The 18,635-nt window shown below is 40.5% G+C and overlaps 1 protein-coding gene across 1 annotated transcript in view; it reads right to left on the reverse strand.

Moving 5' to 3' along the window:
- LGR4 (leucine rich repeat containing G protein-coupled receptor 4) overlaps positions 1-18,635 on the reverse strand; it is a 95,786-nt gene that overhangs the window by 44,623 nt on the left and 32,528 nt on the right. The window contains exon 2 of the mRNA XM_045825338.1: positions 2,031-2,102. Coding sequence (XP_045681294.1) covers positions 2,031-2,102 — 72 coding nt within the window. The remainder of the gene's footprint in view (positions 1-2,030; positions 2,103-18,635) is intronic.

Genomic DNA, 18,635 nt, shown 5'->3' on the forward strand with positions numbered 1-18,635 from the left:
TGAAATCCCATCCAATATCTGAAGACAGGGTACGTACTGACTTGATCTGACACGCTCCCATCACTGCAATGGCAGGATACGGAGCAAACTTGACCTGGCTACAAAGAACTAGCGGTCACGTTCAAGTTGGTTCCCATTAAAAGTCTCGGTTGACAGCATTTAGGAGCTTGGCATATGCTTGGTCATTTGAGATTTTAAGAAATCTAAAGATGTGAACTTCACAAAGCAAGAGTGTAAGCAGGTCTGACTCCACATCCGGGTCCTCTCTGCAAACCCCTCAGAGTGGAGCTGGCAGTCAAAGGCCCCGGTAGAGGTGGTCTGCACACAATCTGCCCTCAAAGAAAGGAGAGCTGCTCTCCACCGGGCCTGGTGCGTCGCACAGCCCACAGCGGTTCTCCAATGGCTAAACAACCACTTCGTAATGTCCTTTCACTGTGTAATTACTTCTGTTAAGGGAGACTAATCCTAAGTCTAAAACTGTATGTGAAATAAGAAGGAACAGATAAAGTGTTTTCAAGCTTGATTAGGAGCAGCAAGGAATGGGGCTTCAAATGCAGAGTTCACTCCTTTCAGATTCAATTAAAATGTTTAATGAAAAGTAAATAGCTATTTACTACAAAATAATTAATGTTCACTGAAGAAAAAATAGGCTAAAATAAAACATACATTTAATCCCTTTATCCAAAGATAACCTTTGGTATATGCCACTGCTTTCTTATTTGAATGCACTTTCAAAACAGGAAAATAAGTACTCGCCAGCATTTACATAACCCTCTCTCTGTCCGAAGCATTTAACATCTATGAATCCATTCTGTCTTCACCACAGTACGACGAGGGAGTGACCGTGGTTGTCTGTACCTTACAGACAAAGAAACTGAGCAGAGGCAAGTTAAGTAACTCGACACAGTTCACAAGCTTGGAAGTGTAAATAATCTCTGCTCAGTTTTGACTGTGGGAACATTGTGTTCAACTAAGCAGTGTGGGAAGAAAACTTTCTCCTTAACTTTATTAAATCCTTAACTACTATTTCAATACTTGGTCAGAAGCAGGGAGCACAACCTGCTTGTCTTATATTTGATTCCTGTGCGCCAGCTGGGGGAGGGGCCAAGCTAAGCTAGGCCACATTCACTGACTTGCATCTAATACTCAACAGCTGGGCTGTAGGGCTCAGATCTGCTGTAATATGAATTTAGATTCCTTCCAGGCTATATCTCTTTGATGTTCTTAGTATCAAACTGTAATCTTCTTATCTCCACATACTACACAATCAATTAGCTTGGTCATTAAAAGTCTATATTTAACTTGACTCAAGTCTGATTTTACTTTTTTCACCTGGGTTCTTAAAACATAACATTCAGTTTCCAATTCCTTTGAAAACTAAAAGTGCCTATTTTAACCAGGAACTTCAAAAAAGTGGGGAGAGCACAACAAAATGGAGGTTAAAACAAGTGGAAAGAAATTTTCCACAATGTAAACTGTTAAACTAGAAATGTGAGATGCAACTGACAAGTTCAGAAACACTCCAAAGTCAAAGGTGTTCTATACCTTCATCCCATTCCCAAAGGCCGCCCGCAAATGTCCAAAGTGACGTACACTCAAGTTTTCTGCTTGTTTTGCCAGTATTATCTGTTGCATCGTGTCCCTGAAATGCCTCGTATTATTTTTTTATGGTCTGTTATCCATACAGCAACTCCTTTGGCAACAATGGTAATTACACAGCAGGCCTGTTATCTCAGGATAACACTGTCATTAACTTGTGTCACCACAGCACTCTTGGTTATAATAATTGCAGCAAAAAAAAAAAATCTTATGGAAGTAAGCATTTTTAGTTCTGGTGTTCAAAAATCTCTTCAGCAATTACACTGTTTAAAAATCAAGTTGGTGTGCACCCCACCCTGCAAAAACATGATTTCCTCTGCACAACGCCCACTGAAGCTATCTGTATGTCCCCTAACAGGACATGTTAGACTATCTGTTGTGAAGAGAAGAGAAAAAAACAAACAAATGACAATTCTCAAAGTGATACTTACAGCTCCTCTAGAAAAGGGAAGTTCTTAAACGCATCTTCTGGTAATTGAGTAATGTTGTTCATACTGATATCCCTGGAAAACAAAGTAAGTAAGATTGTTAACTAAGTGATAATAGACTTGAAGCACTTAATTTAACAGAAAAATAACTAGTTGCTAAGTGTTTATACAGAAACAAGAAAAATGAGCAGAGAAAACAGATGCAGGAATAGTCATAATTCAGCTTCAGAATGCAGAAAACAGAGAAAAGTTGAATCTTTGAATATGAACTTTGTCCCATAATTTAGAAACATACACAAATCCTGGATTTCCCCCCTTTAAGGATCCTTGGGAAAAATTCTTCAAATTATCTACAATGAAAGGGCCAGTGTGACTGCCCAGTGGTATAAAAGTGTATATGATATAAATAAATAAACAAATAAACAAGCAAATAAAGATCTCAGGACTTGATTTAAAAAAAATACTGGCAAAGGTGGCTTCTTAAGTCACTGTCACGAACAATAAAACAGGTCCTAGCTGTACCCTATAAAACCCATAAAAGTCCTCCAGGTAATGGTGGTAAGTGGATTTCATTTTTAGCCTACGAACAGATGCGGGCTGGAGACAAGTGCATACACGACAGGTATGCAGTCCGTTCCAAGTTTCTCCTTAGAGAGGCAGCAGAAAGGAGAGACCGCACTTGACAACGTAACTCAGCAGAGTTAACTAGTTCAAACAGCTAAAAACTACTCTGTTCACCATTTCCTTATTCCCTGGCAGCTGCCTTTTGAGAATGGACTTTCTCCCTCCATACTCTACTGAGCATCAGCACCACGAAAGACAGGTTAAGGGAGCCCCGGAAAGGACAGTCCCACCCAACATGTAATGGGTTGGTTGCCTCACTCAGGTTCTCCAGCCTCTTGCCTGGCGTTAAAGGCTGTGACTGAGCCCTCGGGTCTCTCCTTTCTGCAAGTCACCATGAAAATTCACACATGTGACCTTCCCTTTAGCAGATCAGACATATTGGTATAAGAAGATGGAAGAGAAATCAAGCACACAAGAGTCCAGTAACAACACTTGAGCCAGGTAAAATTTTCCTTTACAGGAGGTGACAACTTCAGTGCCAAGGCAGGTGAGTCCCTTCTCCCCATCTTCCCTCTCACTAGAATTTAGAATGGAATTTGCACCCCTTCTAGCTACTAGCCCTTCCCCAGGTAGGTTTGGAAAACTTGGAGAGTAACAATAATCACAGCAGCAAAAATAGCAACCACAGTAGCAGGTAACATAAGACGACACATAAAATCTCACTTTACAAATAGGGAAACTGAGGCTTACTTAACTTAATCATCTCTCCAACACCACTCAATAAGTGGTATGACAACAGGAAAGGTAAATTCCAGAGCCCATGACCTTAACTGCAAACTTTGAGTCTTCCAAAGCATCATTTGAATCCTCCAGTTACAGTCAAAATACAAAGCAAACACTTTGTCTTACTGAGATTATTTCAAAAAAAAAAAAAAGAAAAAAAGAGGGATACTGCACATAAGACCTTGGCACAATCATCAATAAATCTCAAGAAGAGCACTTTTGCTTGATGATTAAAACAACTATAAGTAGCTTTAGCAATTCAGGAACCAAAGTTCATATACATTTCAAAGAGCATAAGACGTCTCTGAGATGAATCTTAGGATCACAGAAATTCACATGCATACCAGAATTTTATATCACTGAAAATGACTCATATTCTATTAAAGGTAACTTACAAGAATAACAAAGTTAATATACTTCTCCAGGACCCCCATATTTACGAACTAACATAGGTTGTTAAAATAACACATGCTAAATAATTCTTTTTGAACTCAGGCCTTCAACACTACTTTAGTGAGCCACCCCTGGGGAAGGGAAGGAGAGCCACCCTTTTCTTCATAGACATGCCAGCAAGATGCAGCAGCAATGGCACCAAAACAGGGGTCAGGAGAAGCAGGCTGTGCCCCGTGGCCGCTGTATGAGCGCAGGCCTCGCTTTGCTCATCTCTGACAGGAGGGGCTTGGCTGAGGGCTCAGGTGGCTTCCCAGCCTGACATCATATACTTCCACGATCTACCCTTTTCTGTAGTTTTCATGGTGGTGCACGCTCTTCCTGATGGAAATACATGAGCTTCATTTTATGAAAAGGGTACGTTCCTGAAAAACTTACTGTAACACATTTAAAGACTATTAATCTGCCACTCAAAAAACTGAGTCACTCCCACTGTAAACACATTTGGCCTGCACCAAAAAGCCATTCTTAAGAGCACAACAAACCTTTTCCTCATATTGACAGGCAGACTAATAATCCAAGTAAGCAGTGATTCTATAAAATATCACACAATTTTGGTGCTATTTAGTCATTCCAATAAAAGAAGAGAGAAGGATAACTAGAATTTGTTACTTTGCAACAGGAGGTTGTCCACAGAGTTGCCTCCAAGTTTGCCACACCTGAATTCAGGTGTGTATCACGGTAACAGAAAAACTGATTAATTGCCTCACCAGAAAAAGACACATAATTGGAGAGAGAATGCACTATCTCTGCATTCCAATTTTTTTATAACACATACGCCTATATAATTCTCTCATTTTTCCCCCTCAGAGTAACAAGACGTAACAGGTAGTTTCGCTGTGAGCTATAGGTGTAATTAGTGGAACTCCGTATTTACAAACTAATATATGTTCAACACGAGCGAAGTTTTCCTTCAAAGCTTCAGATTCAGGAGCAACACTTGTTTTCAAATTGTTCCGAATTTCACACGCCCAGAGAGGCTCTCTCTTCAGGTGTTGTTTCTCTCAGACTTTGGGGACTTCAGTTACAAAACATTTGTGAGTGAGGTTAAAAAGGGAGGGTGGGGTGTGCTACAAGATGTTATCTCCAGAGAAGCTCTGGAAACATGTGGTTACAGAGTATCAGGTGGGTGGGCACTCATTTAAAATAATGAAGGCTAATGGTGATAAATAACCAACAGACATTCCAGCCCTGACATCACCGACTCCAGGGAGAGAGCTTACAGTTGGAAAGAAGGCTCGTGGTGATGAGTTCACTGTATAAACTTACAAATGGATGCCCTACGTCCCTAACTATAAACATATTAGGCTCATATGCCACAGTTGCATTAAAATCCATAGATAAAACAAAGGCGTACAGAAAATTTTCAACTAGGAGATAAACATCCAGATCAGCTCCCTGACACTCAGTGAGCAACAGTCTTACCAGGAACATCTGCAACTAAACAAGTGATTTAGCACCCTGGGTTCCATAAAGAAAATAAATATAACAACAAAACAAAAAAACAAAAAGCATACAAGGCCAGGACACTAACAACTCGCAAACACCTCTGAAGGGTGATTTCTAGAGAATCGATGGCCTTACTGGAAGATAGCCAGGCGTGGTTGGAAGTGTACAGGCTCGGGGGCACGACAGACCAAGGTTTTTACCTGCGGATTCACTACCTTGGGCAAGGGGTTCACGTTTTCTGAGCCCTGGCTTCTTCATTTGGAAAAACAGAAACAGTGAGAGCTAGACCTTGCAGATTGCTGTGAGGATTAGAAAATGTCAAGTCTCATACAAGAAGCTAAGGCATAGGTATGATCTTATCAACATGCAGGTGTTTGCTGCTCCAGAAGCTGTCTGCATCCGGTGGACTGAGAGCAGGCCAAGCATCGCACCGCCATTGGTGGCCTGCCTTCCCCAAAAGAAACCCCTTTCACACAAGACAAACACTAACTGGTGCAGAAGATCTGGAACCTGCAATAGTTCTACAACTACACTCTGAACTCCAGATCACCAAGTACCAAAAACTTGAAGCTGGAAGAGTCCTTAAAGATCAAATACCTCATTTGTTTTAATTAACAAAAAGAGAATTTTAAGGCTTACTTGTTGATAGTCAAGCACTCTTTTAAGAATAATTACATTATTATAGGAAATTTTTGGAAGGACAAGGGAACATAGGAGCCATCTAAAACAACGAATTAGTGTATCAGAAGGAACCCAAAACACAAATTCAAAAGAATATAAACACCCCTACACTCACTGCGGTGTTACTTACAATCGCCAAGATATGGAAGCAGCTCAAGTGTCCATCAGTAGATGAGTGGATAAAACAACTATAGTTTACACAATGGAATACTACTCAGCAATAAAAAAAGAAGAAAATTTAACCATTTATGACAGTAAGGATGGACCTGGAGAACCAGTATGCTAGTGAAATAAGCCAATGAGAGAAAGACAAATACCATATGATTTCATTCATAAGTAGAATCTAATGAACAAACTGAAAACTAACAAGCAAAACAGAAAGAGACTCATAGATGGAGAGCAGGGTGACAGCTGGGGGATGGGAGGTCAGGGGTGGAGGGATTGAGCAAAAAGGAAAAAGGACTCATGGACATGGACAACAGTGTGGTGATTGCTGGGGGGCTAGGGGATATAAGGAGACTAAATGGTAATAGGATAAAAAATATAATAAAGATTAAATTTTAAAAAATAAAAAAAGGATTAGGGTGACCTCAAGCAAATTAGTGATAAGCAGGGGACAGAACCTAGAACTCTTTCTTAGTGGGGAGGAACATTCTTGAACGTACCTTTACTATATATATCTGCCTGAATGTATCTTTTCTATATATATCTGCTTGAATGTATCTTTTCTACACACATATATTTGTTTTGTAATAGATTTCATTATAGTTAGGTTTCTCAAGGTACACTAACTACATCAGAGCATGCATCTGTATACACTACACCCACACAATGCAATACTCCCCCACTTTTACCACTTTTACAAATTTCAGAACTACACAAGTGTCCACTAGAAAAAGTAAAGCTGAACACTCAAACACCAGTAGTCACTGATTTCAAAATTAAAATTTAAAGAGTGCAATTGTTTAATTGGAACTGCTAAATCTCCCCAGTGGTTAAACTCTCATTCTTTTCCCTCATAAAATTCACTAATGCTAAAGTATCTAGAGAGTAAAGAGGAGCGTCATGTTTCAACAGGGTACCTGTTAAAATCCCTGTAAAAGGCTCTGCAAGCGAGCCTGACCTGTTTGCTGACGGCCCAGTGTGTACCACCGTGGGCTCCGCCAATGCATGCTTACTGGGCCTGGGCCTGTTGCCAAGGAATTATTTAGTTTTAAATACACTGTGACTGACCCAGTGTTATCTCTGTTTGAATAAGCCCTTCTATTGGTATTAGATAAAATTGTACTGCTGCTGTCATATTGTGATTATATCTCAAATATCACTCAGCAGTTGAAAAAGTCAATTAATTACATAAAAGTTCTAGAGAACACAGGGTTCTCAAATGTTCTTTGAAAAACACTGGTGATGTCTTTAAACTCAATAAATGCAAGCTGATAGTGACTCAGAACTAGGACTATCCCAATGACTTTTCTAAGGTCTTTTTTGTAATCAACCAAAAATTTCAAGGCAATCTCCAGTTAACAGATGTCTACACTATGAACGAAAAAAAAAACAAAAAAAAAAAACCCAAAACTAAAACTAAATTTGGAGAATGCCTCTGGTGGGGCAAATTTGAAGAGATCTCTCTTGTCCATAAGTAGTAGCAGAGACACATAATATCAGAGTTCTGGTCAAAGCTTATAAAGGATCATTTCTTTTCTGACACTATTCTGTATCTTTGAGCAAGTAACCTCTTTTTCTCCCCACCTTTTTAGAGTAATTAGAGTAACCTATGTTAATTGTTCTTTAAATAATGAAACACAGGGAAAACCATCTGCAATATCAATACCAGAAAGCACCACTATTATATTTCATGGGGGACCATTACAAATTCTTTCTCTATGTATGGTATATACTTTTACACATATGAAACTCTGTAATCCTGAACATATTTATCTCTTGACACCTGAGATTATTCATTTGCAACATGAAAATAAAATCATCTTATGTCTTTTAACAAAAGGGTAAACGTTAAAATCTAATATATCTCAGTGGTATTTTGGGCAGTCCATGCCTCGTGGATGGGAACGTCTTTGCTACCTGAAGCCACCATGCTCCCAAGAAAAAAAGGTGAATTAAAAATTTTCCTTTACAAGAGAAAGATGTACTGTTACCCATTAAACAAATTTTTACAAAGTATCCATTATCCACTTACATACAGTCACTTTGCTAGGATGATGAGGCTTTTATATCAAAAGATAAGTTCGGTTCTTTTAAAAAATTTTTATTAAAATCCATCAGTACACTCCACTCCTAATTTATTAAGACACTGTTTCCATGTTCCAGGAAACTTTTTAAAAATGCATTATTGCATTCAGAAAGCAATAGGAACTGCTTCATGTTCATTTCTACATGTACATGAAGAAATGCTCTTTTACAATGAAGAAATGGGGCTGAAACAGTATATATGTTATTTTAGTCAGATTGGCCCCAGAGATATTTTTCTGACCTCACATGTTTCGGCACCCCTGGAATGCAACTCGATGTCACAACAGATACCCTTCTAATGCTGCATGCGACGTATCTATTAGTTTTAGGCAGCGGGATAAACTGGCTCCATGCTCTCTGGCATCTTCTCTGGCGTTTCAAGCATAAAGACTCAGTGCGTCCCAGCAGAAAGAATCCAAAACTTGCTTCTCTGCAGCCTTGCAATCCTTAAGAGGGTAGCTGCTACAATCACTGTACCAACACTTAAAAATAAATGTGAATTACTACAGAGAAAAGTTACCACTTTGCAAAGTCATTATCTAGTGAAGGTACTGGAACATTGTGAGGAAGGCTAAAGAAAATACCAGCTTCAAATCTTAAAAAATTATAAAAATAAAAACTTTTTGCTATAGGAGGTATACAGAAGAATATTTAATTCATGTATCTACTTTCATGGATTAAAACCTCTACTTTGGGCCTTTTAGAATTTTTACGTTCAGGTCTTTCAAAGCTGCATTCCCTTCGTCAAGAAAAGGAAGAGATATGAAACAGACTGGGGGAAAATATTTGCAAAACATGTATCAGATAAAGGATTTGTATCTATAATATACAAAGAACTCTCAAAACTCAGTAAGAAAAGAAGCCTGATTTTGAAATGTGTAAGAAAATTGAGTAACATTTCACCAAAGAAGATTACACAAACGACAAAAAAGTACATAAAAGGTCATTAGGGAAACAGAACTTAAATCCCAATGAAATAGCACACAACTATTAGAATGGCAAAGAAAGAGAAAGGAAGGAAGAAAGGGAGGGAGGGAGGGAGGGAAGGAAGGAAAGAAAGAAGGAACAGAGAGAGAAATGGTAGTTGACAATACCAAGTGCTGACAAAGATGTGGTACAATCAGAACTCCCACAGGGCTGGTGGGAACACAAAATGGTACAACAACTTTGGAAAATACTTTGGCAATTTCTTATAAAATGAATAGGCTTATGACCATATGACCAACAATGCTACTTAGAAACAATATTATTGCCCCAAACTGGAAATAACCTAAGCATCCTTCACTGGTGGATGGATAAAGAAACTTGGGTGTTTCCATAAATGAACTAACAACATGGAGCAGACTATTGATACAAGCAGCAGCAAGGATGAATCTCAAATACCTTGTGCTAAGTCAAGACCCAAAGGCTACTGCTGTATAATTCCATTTATAGGGCATTCTGGAGGAGGCGAACTTTCAGAGAGGGAAAACAGATCAGTGGAGACCAACAGCTGGCAGATGGGCTGGGAGAACAGTTGACTACCAAGGGGCATGAGAGACACCTTTGGAGTGATGGTGATGTTCTGCATCTTGATTTTGATGACGGTGACATGACTGTATGTGTACATTTATCGAAACTCTTAAAACTATAATTAAAAAGTGCAAACTTAAACCTCAATACCTGTGTTAGCGTTTTAGAAATAAGAGCATGTATGATATCACCTCCTCACATTTCTCCTCCAGGAAAAAAATAATTCATCTTTGGCTAGAGGTCCTCCTTCCCAGCTCTACCCAAAACCAAATTAATTTGAGGCAGTGCTGGCTTGGCCTGAGTCAGGAAATCTACAGTGCTTTTTTTTTTCCTTTTTCTTTTTTAGGTTTTGGTTTGGTTCAGTTCTTACAACCTCTCCTATACACTTGCCACAGGACGCCTGGCCAAGCCTCTTCCTTCTCTCTTTACTGAGCACCTATTAGGGTTGTGCCTGTGTGCAGGGCATCGGGTGTAAGAGATAAGGCAGACGCAGCATCTACCCTGAACGGCGTCCAAAGCAGTGAACAAACAAGGAAATAATAAAACAACAACAAAAAGTGCTGTGATCCATGCAGCACTGCAAGGGAGATGCTCCACCGAACCTGGAGCTGGGGAAAGGCTTCCAAGGTGAGGGCTGCTGTGCTGAGGTGTCCAGGACACTCAGTGCTTTCCAGAGAGCTGCTGTTTCAGCCTGAGGACTCGCTCACAAGGTCAGCCCTGTTCCTTTGCAGAGACGCCGTTGGCCTGTTGAGCAGGTTAATTCTTCACAGTGCAAGATGCTGCTCGCTGTAGGGCACTTTGCATCCCTGTTTCCCCAGCACACTAAGTAGTGCAACCAAAAACATTCCCCAAATACTTCCAACCTCCCCTCAGGAAGCTGCTAGCACAGAGAGGACATGAAATCTACTTGGTGGGTGGCAAATGGGATTTTTTTTCAATCGTCCCCCGAGGGCATTTTTTTTTGTTGCTTTTAGAGAGAGGAAGGGGGAAGAGAGAGACACACACACATTAATGTGAGAGAGAAACATCAGTTGTCTCCCATACATGATGCCCCTGACCAGGGATCAAACCTGCAACCTTTTCGGTGCATGGAATGACACTCCAACCAACTAGAGCCACACTAGCCAGGGAGGCATTTTTTTTTAATCCTCCCTGAAGGATATGTTTATTGATTTTAGAGAGAAAGAAATGAGGGTGGAGAGACAGATGTGAGAGAGAAACATTGACTGGCTGCCTTCAGGACATGTCCCAACCAGGGATTGAACCCACAACTAGGCATGTTCCCTGACTGTGAATCAAACCTGCAACATTTTGGTGTTCAGGACAACACTGCAACCAACTGAGCCACCAGACCAGGGTGCCATTTTTAAAAAGATATATAATGAATAGTTAACATCAAAGTTAAGTATACTACGTAGAAAAATAATAACATTATTTTATAATAGTTATTTAAATTTTGTGCATGTGTGTGGGGAGAGAGGAATGGAAAAGAGAAAGAGAATTTAAAACATTTTTGAAAGCCTATGAATTAGGTAACTTGTTGGTTTGGGTAGAGGGTGCCTTCCAGGCACAGGGGATATCATGCATGAAAGAAAGCATGGCCAGATGAAATAAAACCAGAGGGGTCAAAGAGATAAAACTATCCAGGAATTTGAAATTTACATGCACTATAGCTATAAGTGGCAAGAGAAGCTACTAAGACACTCAGAAAGTACATCCCAAAGGCCTTGTGTGGACTTCTATAAATCGGACCTACATTCTGAAAGCATGGAAAGCTATCAGAGGAAGTTGAACTTCACAACAAAGTCAAGTTTGTTGTCGAATGATCACTCTGGCAGCCACGTATTTCCATTGGACGAGAAGAGGGGAAGAAGAAATCCAGCCCCTCTGGAACTCAGCCTCCTCTACTGTGAAATATTTTGTACTCACTAATTTCTAAGGTCCTTTCCAAATCTATCATTATGACTCCTACTTTGGCATCGCTGCTCCTGCACATTCCATGCATAATTAGTAGAAAATAAGAAACCCTTGGATTCATGTTTTTCCTATATGTGTAGGCACATTTGCTTGTGTTAGCAAGTGTGTGAATGAGTACAGACTTAAACATACCCCCTTCAGAATTACAAGGGTTCGGCAATTAAGAAAGACGCATGACTTCATCTCCAAAGGTAATATTTTATGCTGTAATTGTTTATGCTCTTGGTGAAGCAATGCAGCCCAGGAGACATTTAAGGGTGTGTTCTTCAAGGAGATGCTAACCCGACAAGTTAGAAATGAGAGAGAACAAAACACTGGTGTGTCAATATCATACCACAAATGAAAAATGTGCATGGCTTCAATTACACATCCTTAAAAGGATAACTCTAAAAAATAAAACTAGTTAGCCTATTATCAATATTCTCTACTTTTGAAACAAGTTCTGCTTGTTTGGGGGGCTTTTTGCTTTTTTTTTAAACAGAGCCTAGTTTTCAGTATGGGATGTGTTCTAAAGAGAAAAATATAAACTATTCTACATCTCGAGCCATGTTTACTAAATGGCAAAGAAAAATGAATGCCAAAGACAAAAAGAACATTACTTTCTTTTCTATAGTTTGATCAAGTGCCTTAGCTTCCGGAATCACTCTGGAACAGATGAGAGTTAAACTATAACATTCCCTGTTTTCTTGCTACTTAACGGGTGTTCTCAGACATTCTTTGGGTGTCAACAGCTGTTCTGGTAACCCTAACGATGACTAAAACAGTGCTTATTACCAGCCAAGACACACAGACAAAATGCTATTTCAATAGTCCATTTAACATCAACAAGAAGTATTGTAAGGATTTTCATCTGGGCAGATTAGAAACACTCAATTACTTCATCCTCCAGACAAAATGCACTATTCATAAAGAAATCAATCCAACAGCATTTATTATGGTAAATATTCTAATTAACTAAAGGGTTTAGGTTTTCCTATGGCTACACTTATTAACACCACTGACATAGGAAAACATTACTTCACAGCCCTCGCCTTCAAACATGCACTCCCACGACTTTTGTTTCGACGACGCGTATTTTTTAAACTTGAGCCTACAACCAATTAATGGGCTGTGAAATTGTTTTAATGGGCCATAGCCAACTTTTTTTTTTATAAACACTGAAACAGGGATAGAACAAAAGAGAAAAAAATGTCAGACTGCATCAGTGCAGTAAAGGTAAGTTTGTTTGTTTCAGGAAGTTTCGTTTCAGCATGAGCGTGCTTCTGTCTCCCCAATTGCAATGTCGCAAGTTCGAGGACTCCTATCGCTTAGGCTCAAGTTCATATATACCATCTGTGAAACACAGTCAGAACCATGAGTTCAAGGAACGAAATATGGCTACTGGAACGAAATAGTTCTTGTCCCTTCATTCAAACGGGAGTCAAAACTACAGCTGCTTTCCCAGCACCACAAGGTTGGCCCAATGGACTGAGTAGCCCGTAAGGTCTTCCTTCGTCTTCATCTTCGTCCACAACCCAGTACTTTCAGGTTTTTAGTGGCATCGGCTCTAAAACTGACAGTGATGGTATGGGAGACTGTCAAGATGTGCTACTCTGAATTTCTTATTAAAGATAAAAAAGAGACAGAGACATAGATACATATTTAAAAGACTTGATTACACTACTATTTTCAACTGTTTCCACAAAATTGGCAATAAATAAGCTGAGTTAGCTCAATTTCTACTTGGCTACTCTTGGCTCTAGCGGGGTTTTTAGAAGCATATGATAACAATGTGACGTTTTCCATTTACTGTGCATAAAATGTTTACAAATAACCTGACAAAATCTTACTTAGATAATGTAATGATTTAAAGGGTTTGAAATAAGACCCTCCTCCCCCCAAAAAAACCCCACTACACTCCAGTAAATCCCTAGTAATGCCCCAAATCCCAAAGGGGCCTCCCAATCACTGATTGTACATTCAATAATTATCCCAAGCAAGAGGATCTTCCCTCTCAGCCTTGGTCCCATCATCTTAGAAACCTCCGTGCCCTGAGAGCAAGTGGAGGAAGAAGCAACTGCAGAGGCTGAAGCTCAAAAGAAGAAAGACAAGGCAGAGGTTCAAGTAAACTGCTAGCTCATGCACCTAAGGAAGCCACAGGAGCACAAACAAGGGAGGCCAGAGGCCAGGGACACTGGTACAAATTGTTGCACTGCATGTCTGCTGTCTAGAGCTTCTCAATGGATCTAGAACCTACATGCATTCTGAATACTGTGACCACCTTTTGAGAGACCCACCCTGCTCTTACAAACACAGTCCTAAGTCCTTTGCCCTGGACCTGTGACGTTCTAGACTGGTTCTGTTCTCAGTTGCAGCTGAATGTAATGTGTACAATAAATCATCTCTTCTGTCTTAGCTGAAGGGGGGAAAAAAAAAAGAGGAGATTCAATCTCCAAGACACTGAGGCACTGACCTCATGTGTTGAGGCAAGAGGATGATTCTAGATTATGGGCCAGTCTATACCCTGAGGGCCAGCTGCCAACATCAAGGTCTGAACCCAGAGGCAGGCTCTCTAGGATTTCACAATCCCTGCAGTGCAGGCTTTGTGGGGCAATCGCTTGCCTGTAGGCCATAAGGTGCGCACTGCTCCTCCCAAACACAGCACACACTCTCCCCCTTCCTTTCTGATGGGCGTTTTTAAAAAGGCTTATAAAATGTATTCAATCTTTAAAGAAATGACTCAAAATTGTAACTGGGATGACACAATCATTTCTGGCTATAAGACAACAGACACTGATAATAATGATGGTTTATAAAAAGTCATTGAACGTATTCTCTTGGGAATGACTTACAACTCATTAAAGTCACTAATAATTTGTTCTATACAGAGGAGGCTATGCAATCAAATCTGAGATGATTCGGAATCTCCGGGAGCAAAGAGTCTCACATCTGGTTTTGCAGTAGCAGTCTTGAACAGCTCCATCTGTGACAAGGCTTTAAGTTCTAGCAAGTACCGCTCCCCCCAAAAAAACCACTTTGATTCCTTTTCATTTTTGTAATCAATATGGGTCATGTGTTCCTTTGTTTCTTACCCTGGACAGAAAACAATAGGCTACCCTGAAATTTGTTTACTAAAAAGTAAGAGAGAGATGCACATACTAGGAACTCCAAACACATTCTGGGTTACTGTCCTAGGATGTTTATCTAAGAAAATCTCTCAATTCTGCAGTTGACTTCACGCTTCATTGAAGTAGTTTTATTATTAAATTGGTAGAGAATTCTCTTCCTACTAGGAAGAGAATATTTAATTATCCCAAAGCCCCCCGACCCAGTGAGACCAGATGCACACCTGCACACCTCTGACTCATATTCATTCCCATCTTGTCTCTCTTCCCCCTCCCTCTCCCTCCGTCTCTCGCTCGAGTTTACCATCGTTAAAGAATAGAAGATTAGAAGCTCAATTCATACACCAATATGGAGGATGACAACGCACTCCAGTTGGCCTGGGACAATCCCAGTTTCTATCTATTGTCTCGGTATAATTATTAATAGTTCTCTTTTTTATTCTCAAAAGGATGGTTGAGTAATAAGTGATCAACCCACTACAGCAGCGGGTATGAATGAATCGCACTGGATGAGCTGTGATGGGATGAAGTAGAAATCTTGGTAATATGAAAAACAACCTACCAAGAATTTGTAGTTTGTAAACATCACTGATTAATTTCCTGCTCTTCCACCTGGACCCGCTGCTCCATTAGGGCAGGGTCTGTGTTTTGCTCACTGCTGTATCCCAAGCATCTGGCACTATGTGTGGCCACAGTTGAATGGATGACATGCAACTGTGTCTGCACAGTGTTAAATGCTTTAATAGTCTTGGTAACAAGTAGTTACCTAACTTTTCAAAAAAAAAAAAAAAGTGAAAAAAGGCTTATTCTCCCAACCATCTTTTTAAAGGAAGTCAAAGACCTGGCTACAGGAGAAAAAAAAAAAAAAGAAAGGCTGTATAAAATATCCCCATCTTTACAAGTGACACTTGATCTGCTTCTGGGAAAAATAAGAACACAACATTTCTTAGGGACAACAAAGAGCATTAATGACAGATTTCCCCCCAAAGCCTACTGCTATAACCAAATAATAACCTTACATATACACACACACTTGGGGAAAAGCAAGAAAGAGAGCAAAGCTTTCATTTAAATACAAGTTCCTGGACTTAAAAATAGCTTGGGAGGAATGATGTATAACTGGATTTCAGTAAAACTAATTTTTCTTCCTCAAAATTTCAAAACACAGGCTTTGTCCTATAAATAGTATCTCACAAAACCACTGAACTAGAAAGCATAGTGGTTAAAAGTTCCTCCCAGAAGCCAGACCTCGAGCCCTGGTTTTGAACACAGCAGAGCTCTGCCTGCTCACCAGCTGAATAACCCCAGGCAGATCCTTTCATCTCTCTGAGCCTCAGGTTCTTCAAGCCGAAATGGAGATAACACTTCTGACTTCAGATTAGATGATGTGACCTCCGGCCAGTGTCCAGCATAATGTCTAGCCCACAGCGTACATTCAACCAAAATCAGCTTTTATTATTTTCACTATTATCATCACCCCTCAACCACCATCTACTCTAACCACTGCGTTTTGATAATGAGGCAACTGAGGCCCAGAGGGGTTCCGTAAGTAATTAAATCAAAGAACCAAGATCAGAATCGAAAAGATAAGATAAATGCCAGTCCAGGGTTCTTTTCTACCACCTTAAACTGGAGTGTGCGGCAGTCATGTTTCAGCAATATGCTTTGGAACCTGGGAAAACAACTTGCCCAAAAGCCATGTGTTAAATGAGGCTAATGGGTAAGAGTTGGCTGAGCCCCTCACTGTGGCTCAACTGATAAGCAAGTGTTACAAACGAATCATGGAAACGAACTAACCAATACTACCTGTACTGGACCAAGTGAATACATGAAAGGTCTCTTCTTCCTTGTAAAGAAAACCGGTCCTTGAAGGAGGGAGAAGTTGAAAATGAGGCAAAATTGTGAGAGTGGAATTCTGGATACCTTTAAAAGGTGTTGATGCATTGGTGGTAATATGGTCAGTTTTACCTTAAGGACTCACAGCTTTTGTTGTTGTCAGTAAATCTTTAACAGCATGATGAGTAAAACATTACCACTGATCTTTAAAAAAGAAAAGACAAACAAGCACCTATATGCAAAGCCAAGCAAAGAGGTAAAGAGAGAGAAAAGGGCCCTTGAAGCTAAAGGAACAGCCCCCATGAAGGTGGATTCCGGAGGACAGACCATTTAGGAGACAGCAAGCAGATTGGCCTGGCGGGAATGTGGAGGTGAGGGGTGAGGGGCAAACCCAGAAAGATAACACAGGCCCTGATTACAGAGAACACTCAGGTCCTATCATGAAGAGTGTGAAGACAGGAGCAAGCTATGAAAGATTTCTTAAGGAACACAAAGAAGGCTGTTTAACATAGAAACTCCGGTGGATGGGCACAATTTGTGCATTCTCGACACCTTTACAACCCTTTTGTTACTGAAATTGTGCACTGGCACTCAGGCTGCTGGCCACCCTGGGCGATGTCAGAGCAGCAGCTCCACAAAACTGATTGCTGTGGCTATCGTAAGAATGAGACGAGGTTATGATTCATGAAGCCACACAGTCTTCCCCTTATCAGAGCCCTTGGGAAAAAGCTCTCTCCGACCTCAATCCCAAAACAGCTGTGTTTCTCCTGCACAAGGTGTCCTTTTCATTTTATGGACAATGTGGAATCACAGACATGGATTCTCTCTCCCTCTTCCTAACAGCTAAGATTCTCTGAGCCAAAACTATAAACCCCCTTTCATGAACATAAACATTAGGTGGGTAGCTTCAGCCATTCCTGTCTTTGGTGGACCTTTTATTATCCTAATCTGAGGGCGGGGCGGGGGGCAGCCCCTGACTTCTCATCTACTTATTTTGCATTTTATCTTATACAATTTTTGTAAGCTATTATGAATTCCTTTTAGAATAAGGTGGACTCTTTTAGGATTTTGAGAGTACTCCCTATGTGCCTGGCACACCCGAGCCAACAAAGACACACACTCGGTTTGGTGGTAGTGTGACAGGGTGGCTGCAGAGGCAAGAAGGCTGAGAAACCAACCATGAAGGATAACAAGACAGGGAGCCAAATCAGCTGCACAGGGGGCAGAGAGGGAAAGAAGGGCCCTCTCAGAGTCGGACCCAGCAGCACTCAGTGAATTAGAGGCTGAGGAAAAAGGAAAGGTGACTCGAAGATGACACTGTGGTTCTTTTGTCCACAAGCTTTAGAGTGAGGCCACCATCTGCTGGGAGCATCACAGGAGGGAATCCTGTGTTGGGTCTGGACGGGTCAGGTGGTGCCATGCAGCGGGCGGTAGTCAACCCAAGCCTGGAACTCAGAAGAAATGTTGGGGGGGGGGGGTGCGGTGTAAAAGTGTGGGAGTGGGCAACACAGAAAATTAAAATTGCAGAACTGGATGGCATCACCCTGAGAGGACGTGTAGAAAAATAAAGTGGCTGAGAAAAAAATTTAGAAATAACTCCATTTGAGGAACAGAAACAGAAAGGGAATGATCAGACAGGTGAGGAAAGAATCTGAAGGAAAAGCTTCAAGGAGACTGTGCTAACTGTCGAATACTGCCAAGTAATCAGTAACTCTATATTTGCCACAGGATTTGGTAATTAGATCATTTGTCAATAGGTTTATCACAGCATGAATCTCATGATTATTACCCAGGACTAGAATCCTTTTTTTTTCTTCTTCTTATTTTGGCTCCAAGAATAGAACAAAGAAACAGAGAGAATTTCCTGAGGTAACTGGGCAAGGTTTAAAAGGGAAGAGGAAAAGAAACACAAGGTTTAAAGAGGATGTGTGTAAACATGTGAGAAAGAGACTGCCTGAGGTGGAACTGACTGGGCGAGGATCCCGAGGCAGGGAACGAGGAC

Source organism: Phyllostomus hastatus, unplaced genomic scaffold, assembly GCF_019186645.2.
Source record: "Phyllostomus hastatus isolate PE091 unplaced genomic scaffold, TTU_PhHast_1.1 phas_scaffold_585, whole genome shotgun sequence".
Taxonomy (NCBI): domain Eukaryota; kingdom Metazoa; phylum Chordata; class Mammalia; order Chiroptera; family Phyllostomidae; genus Phyllostomus; species Phyllostomus hastatus.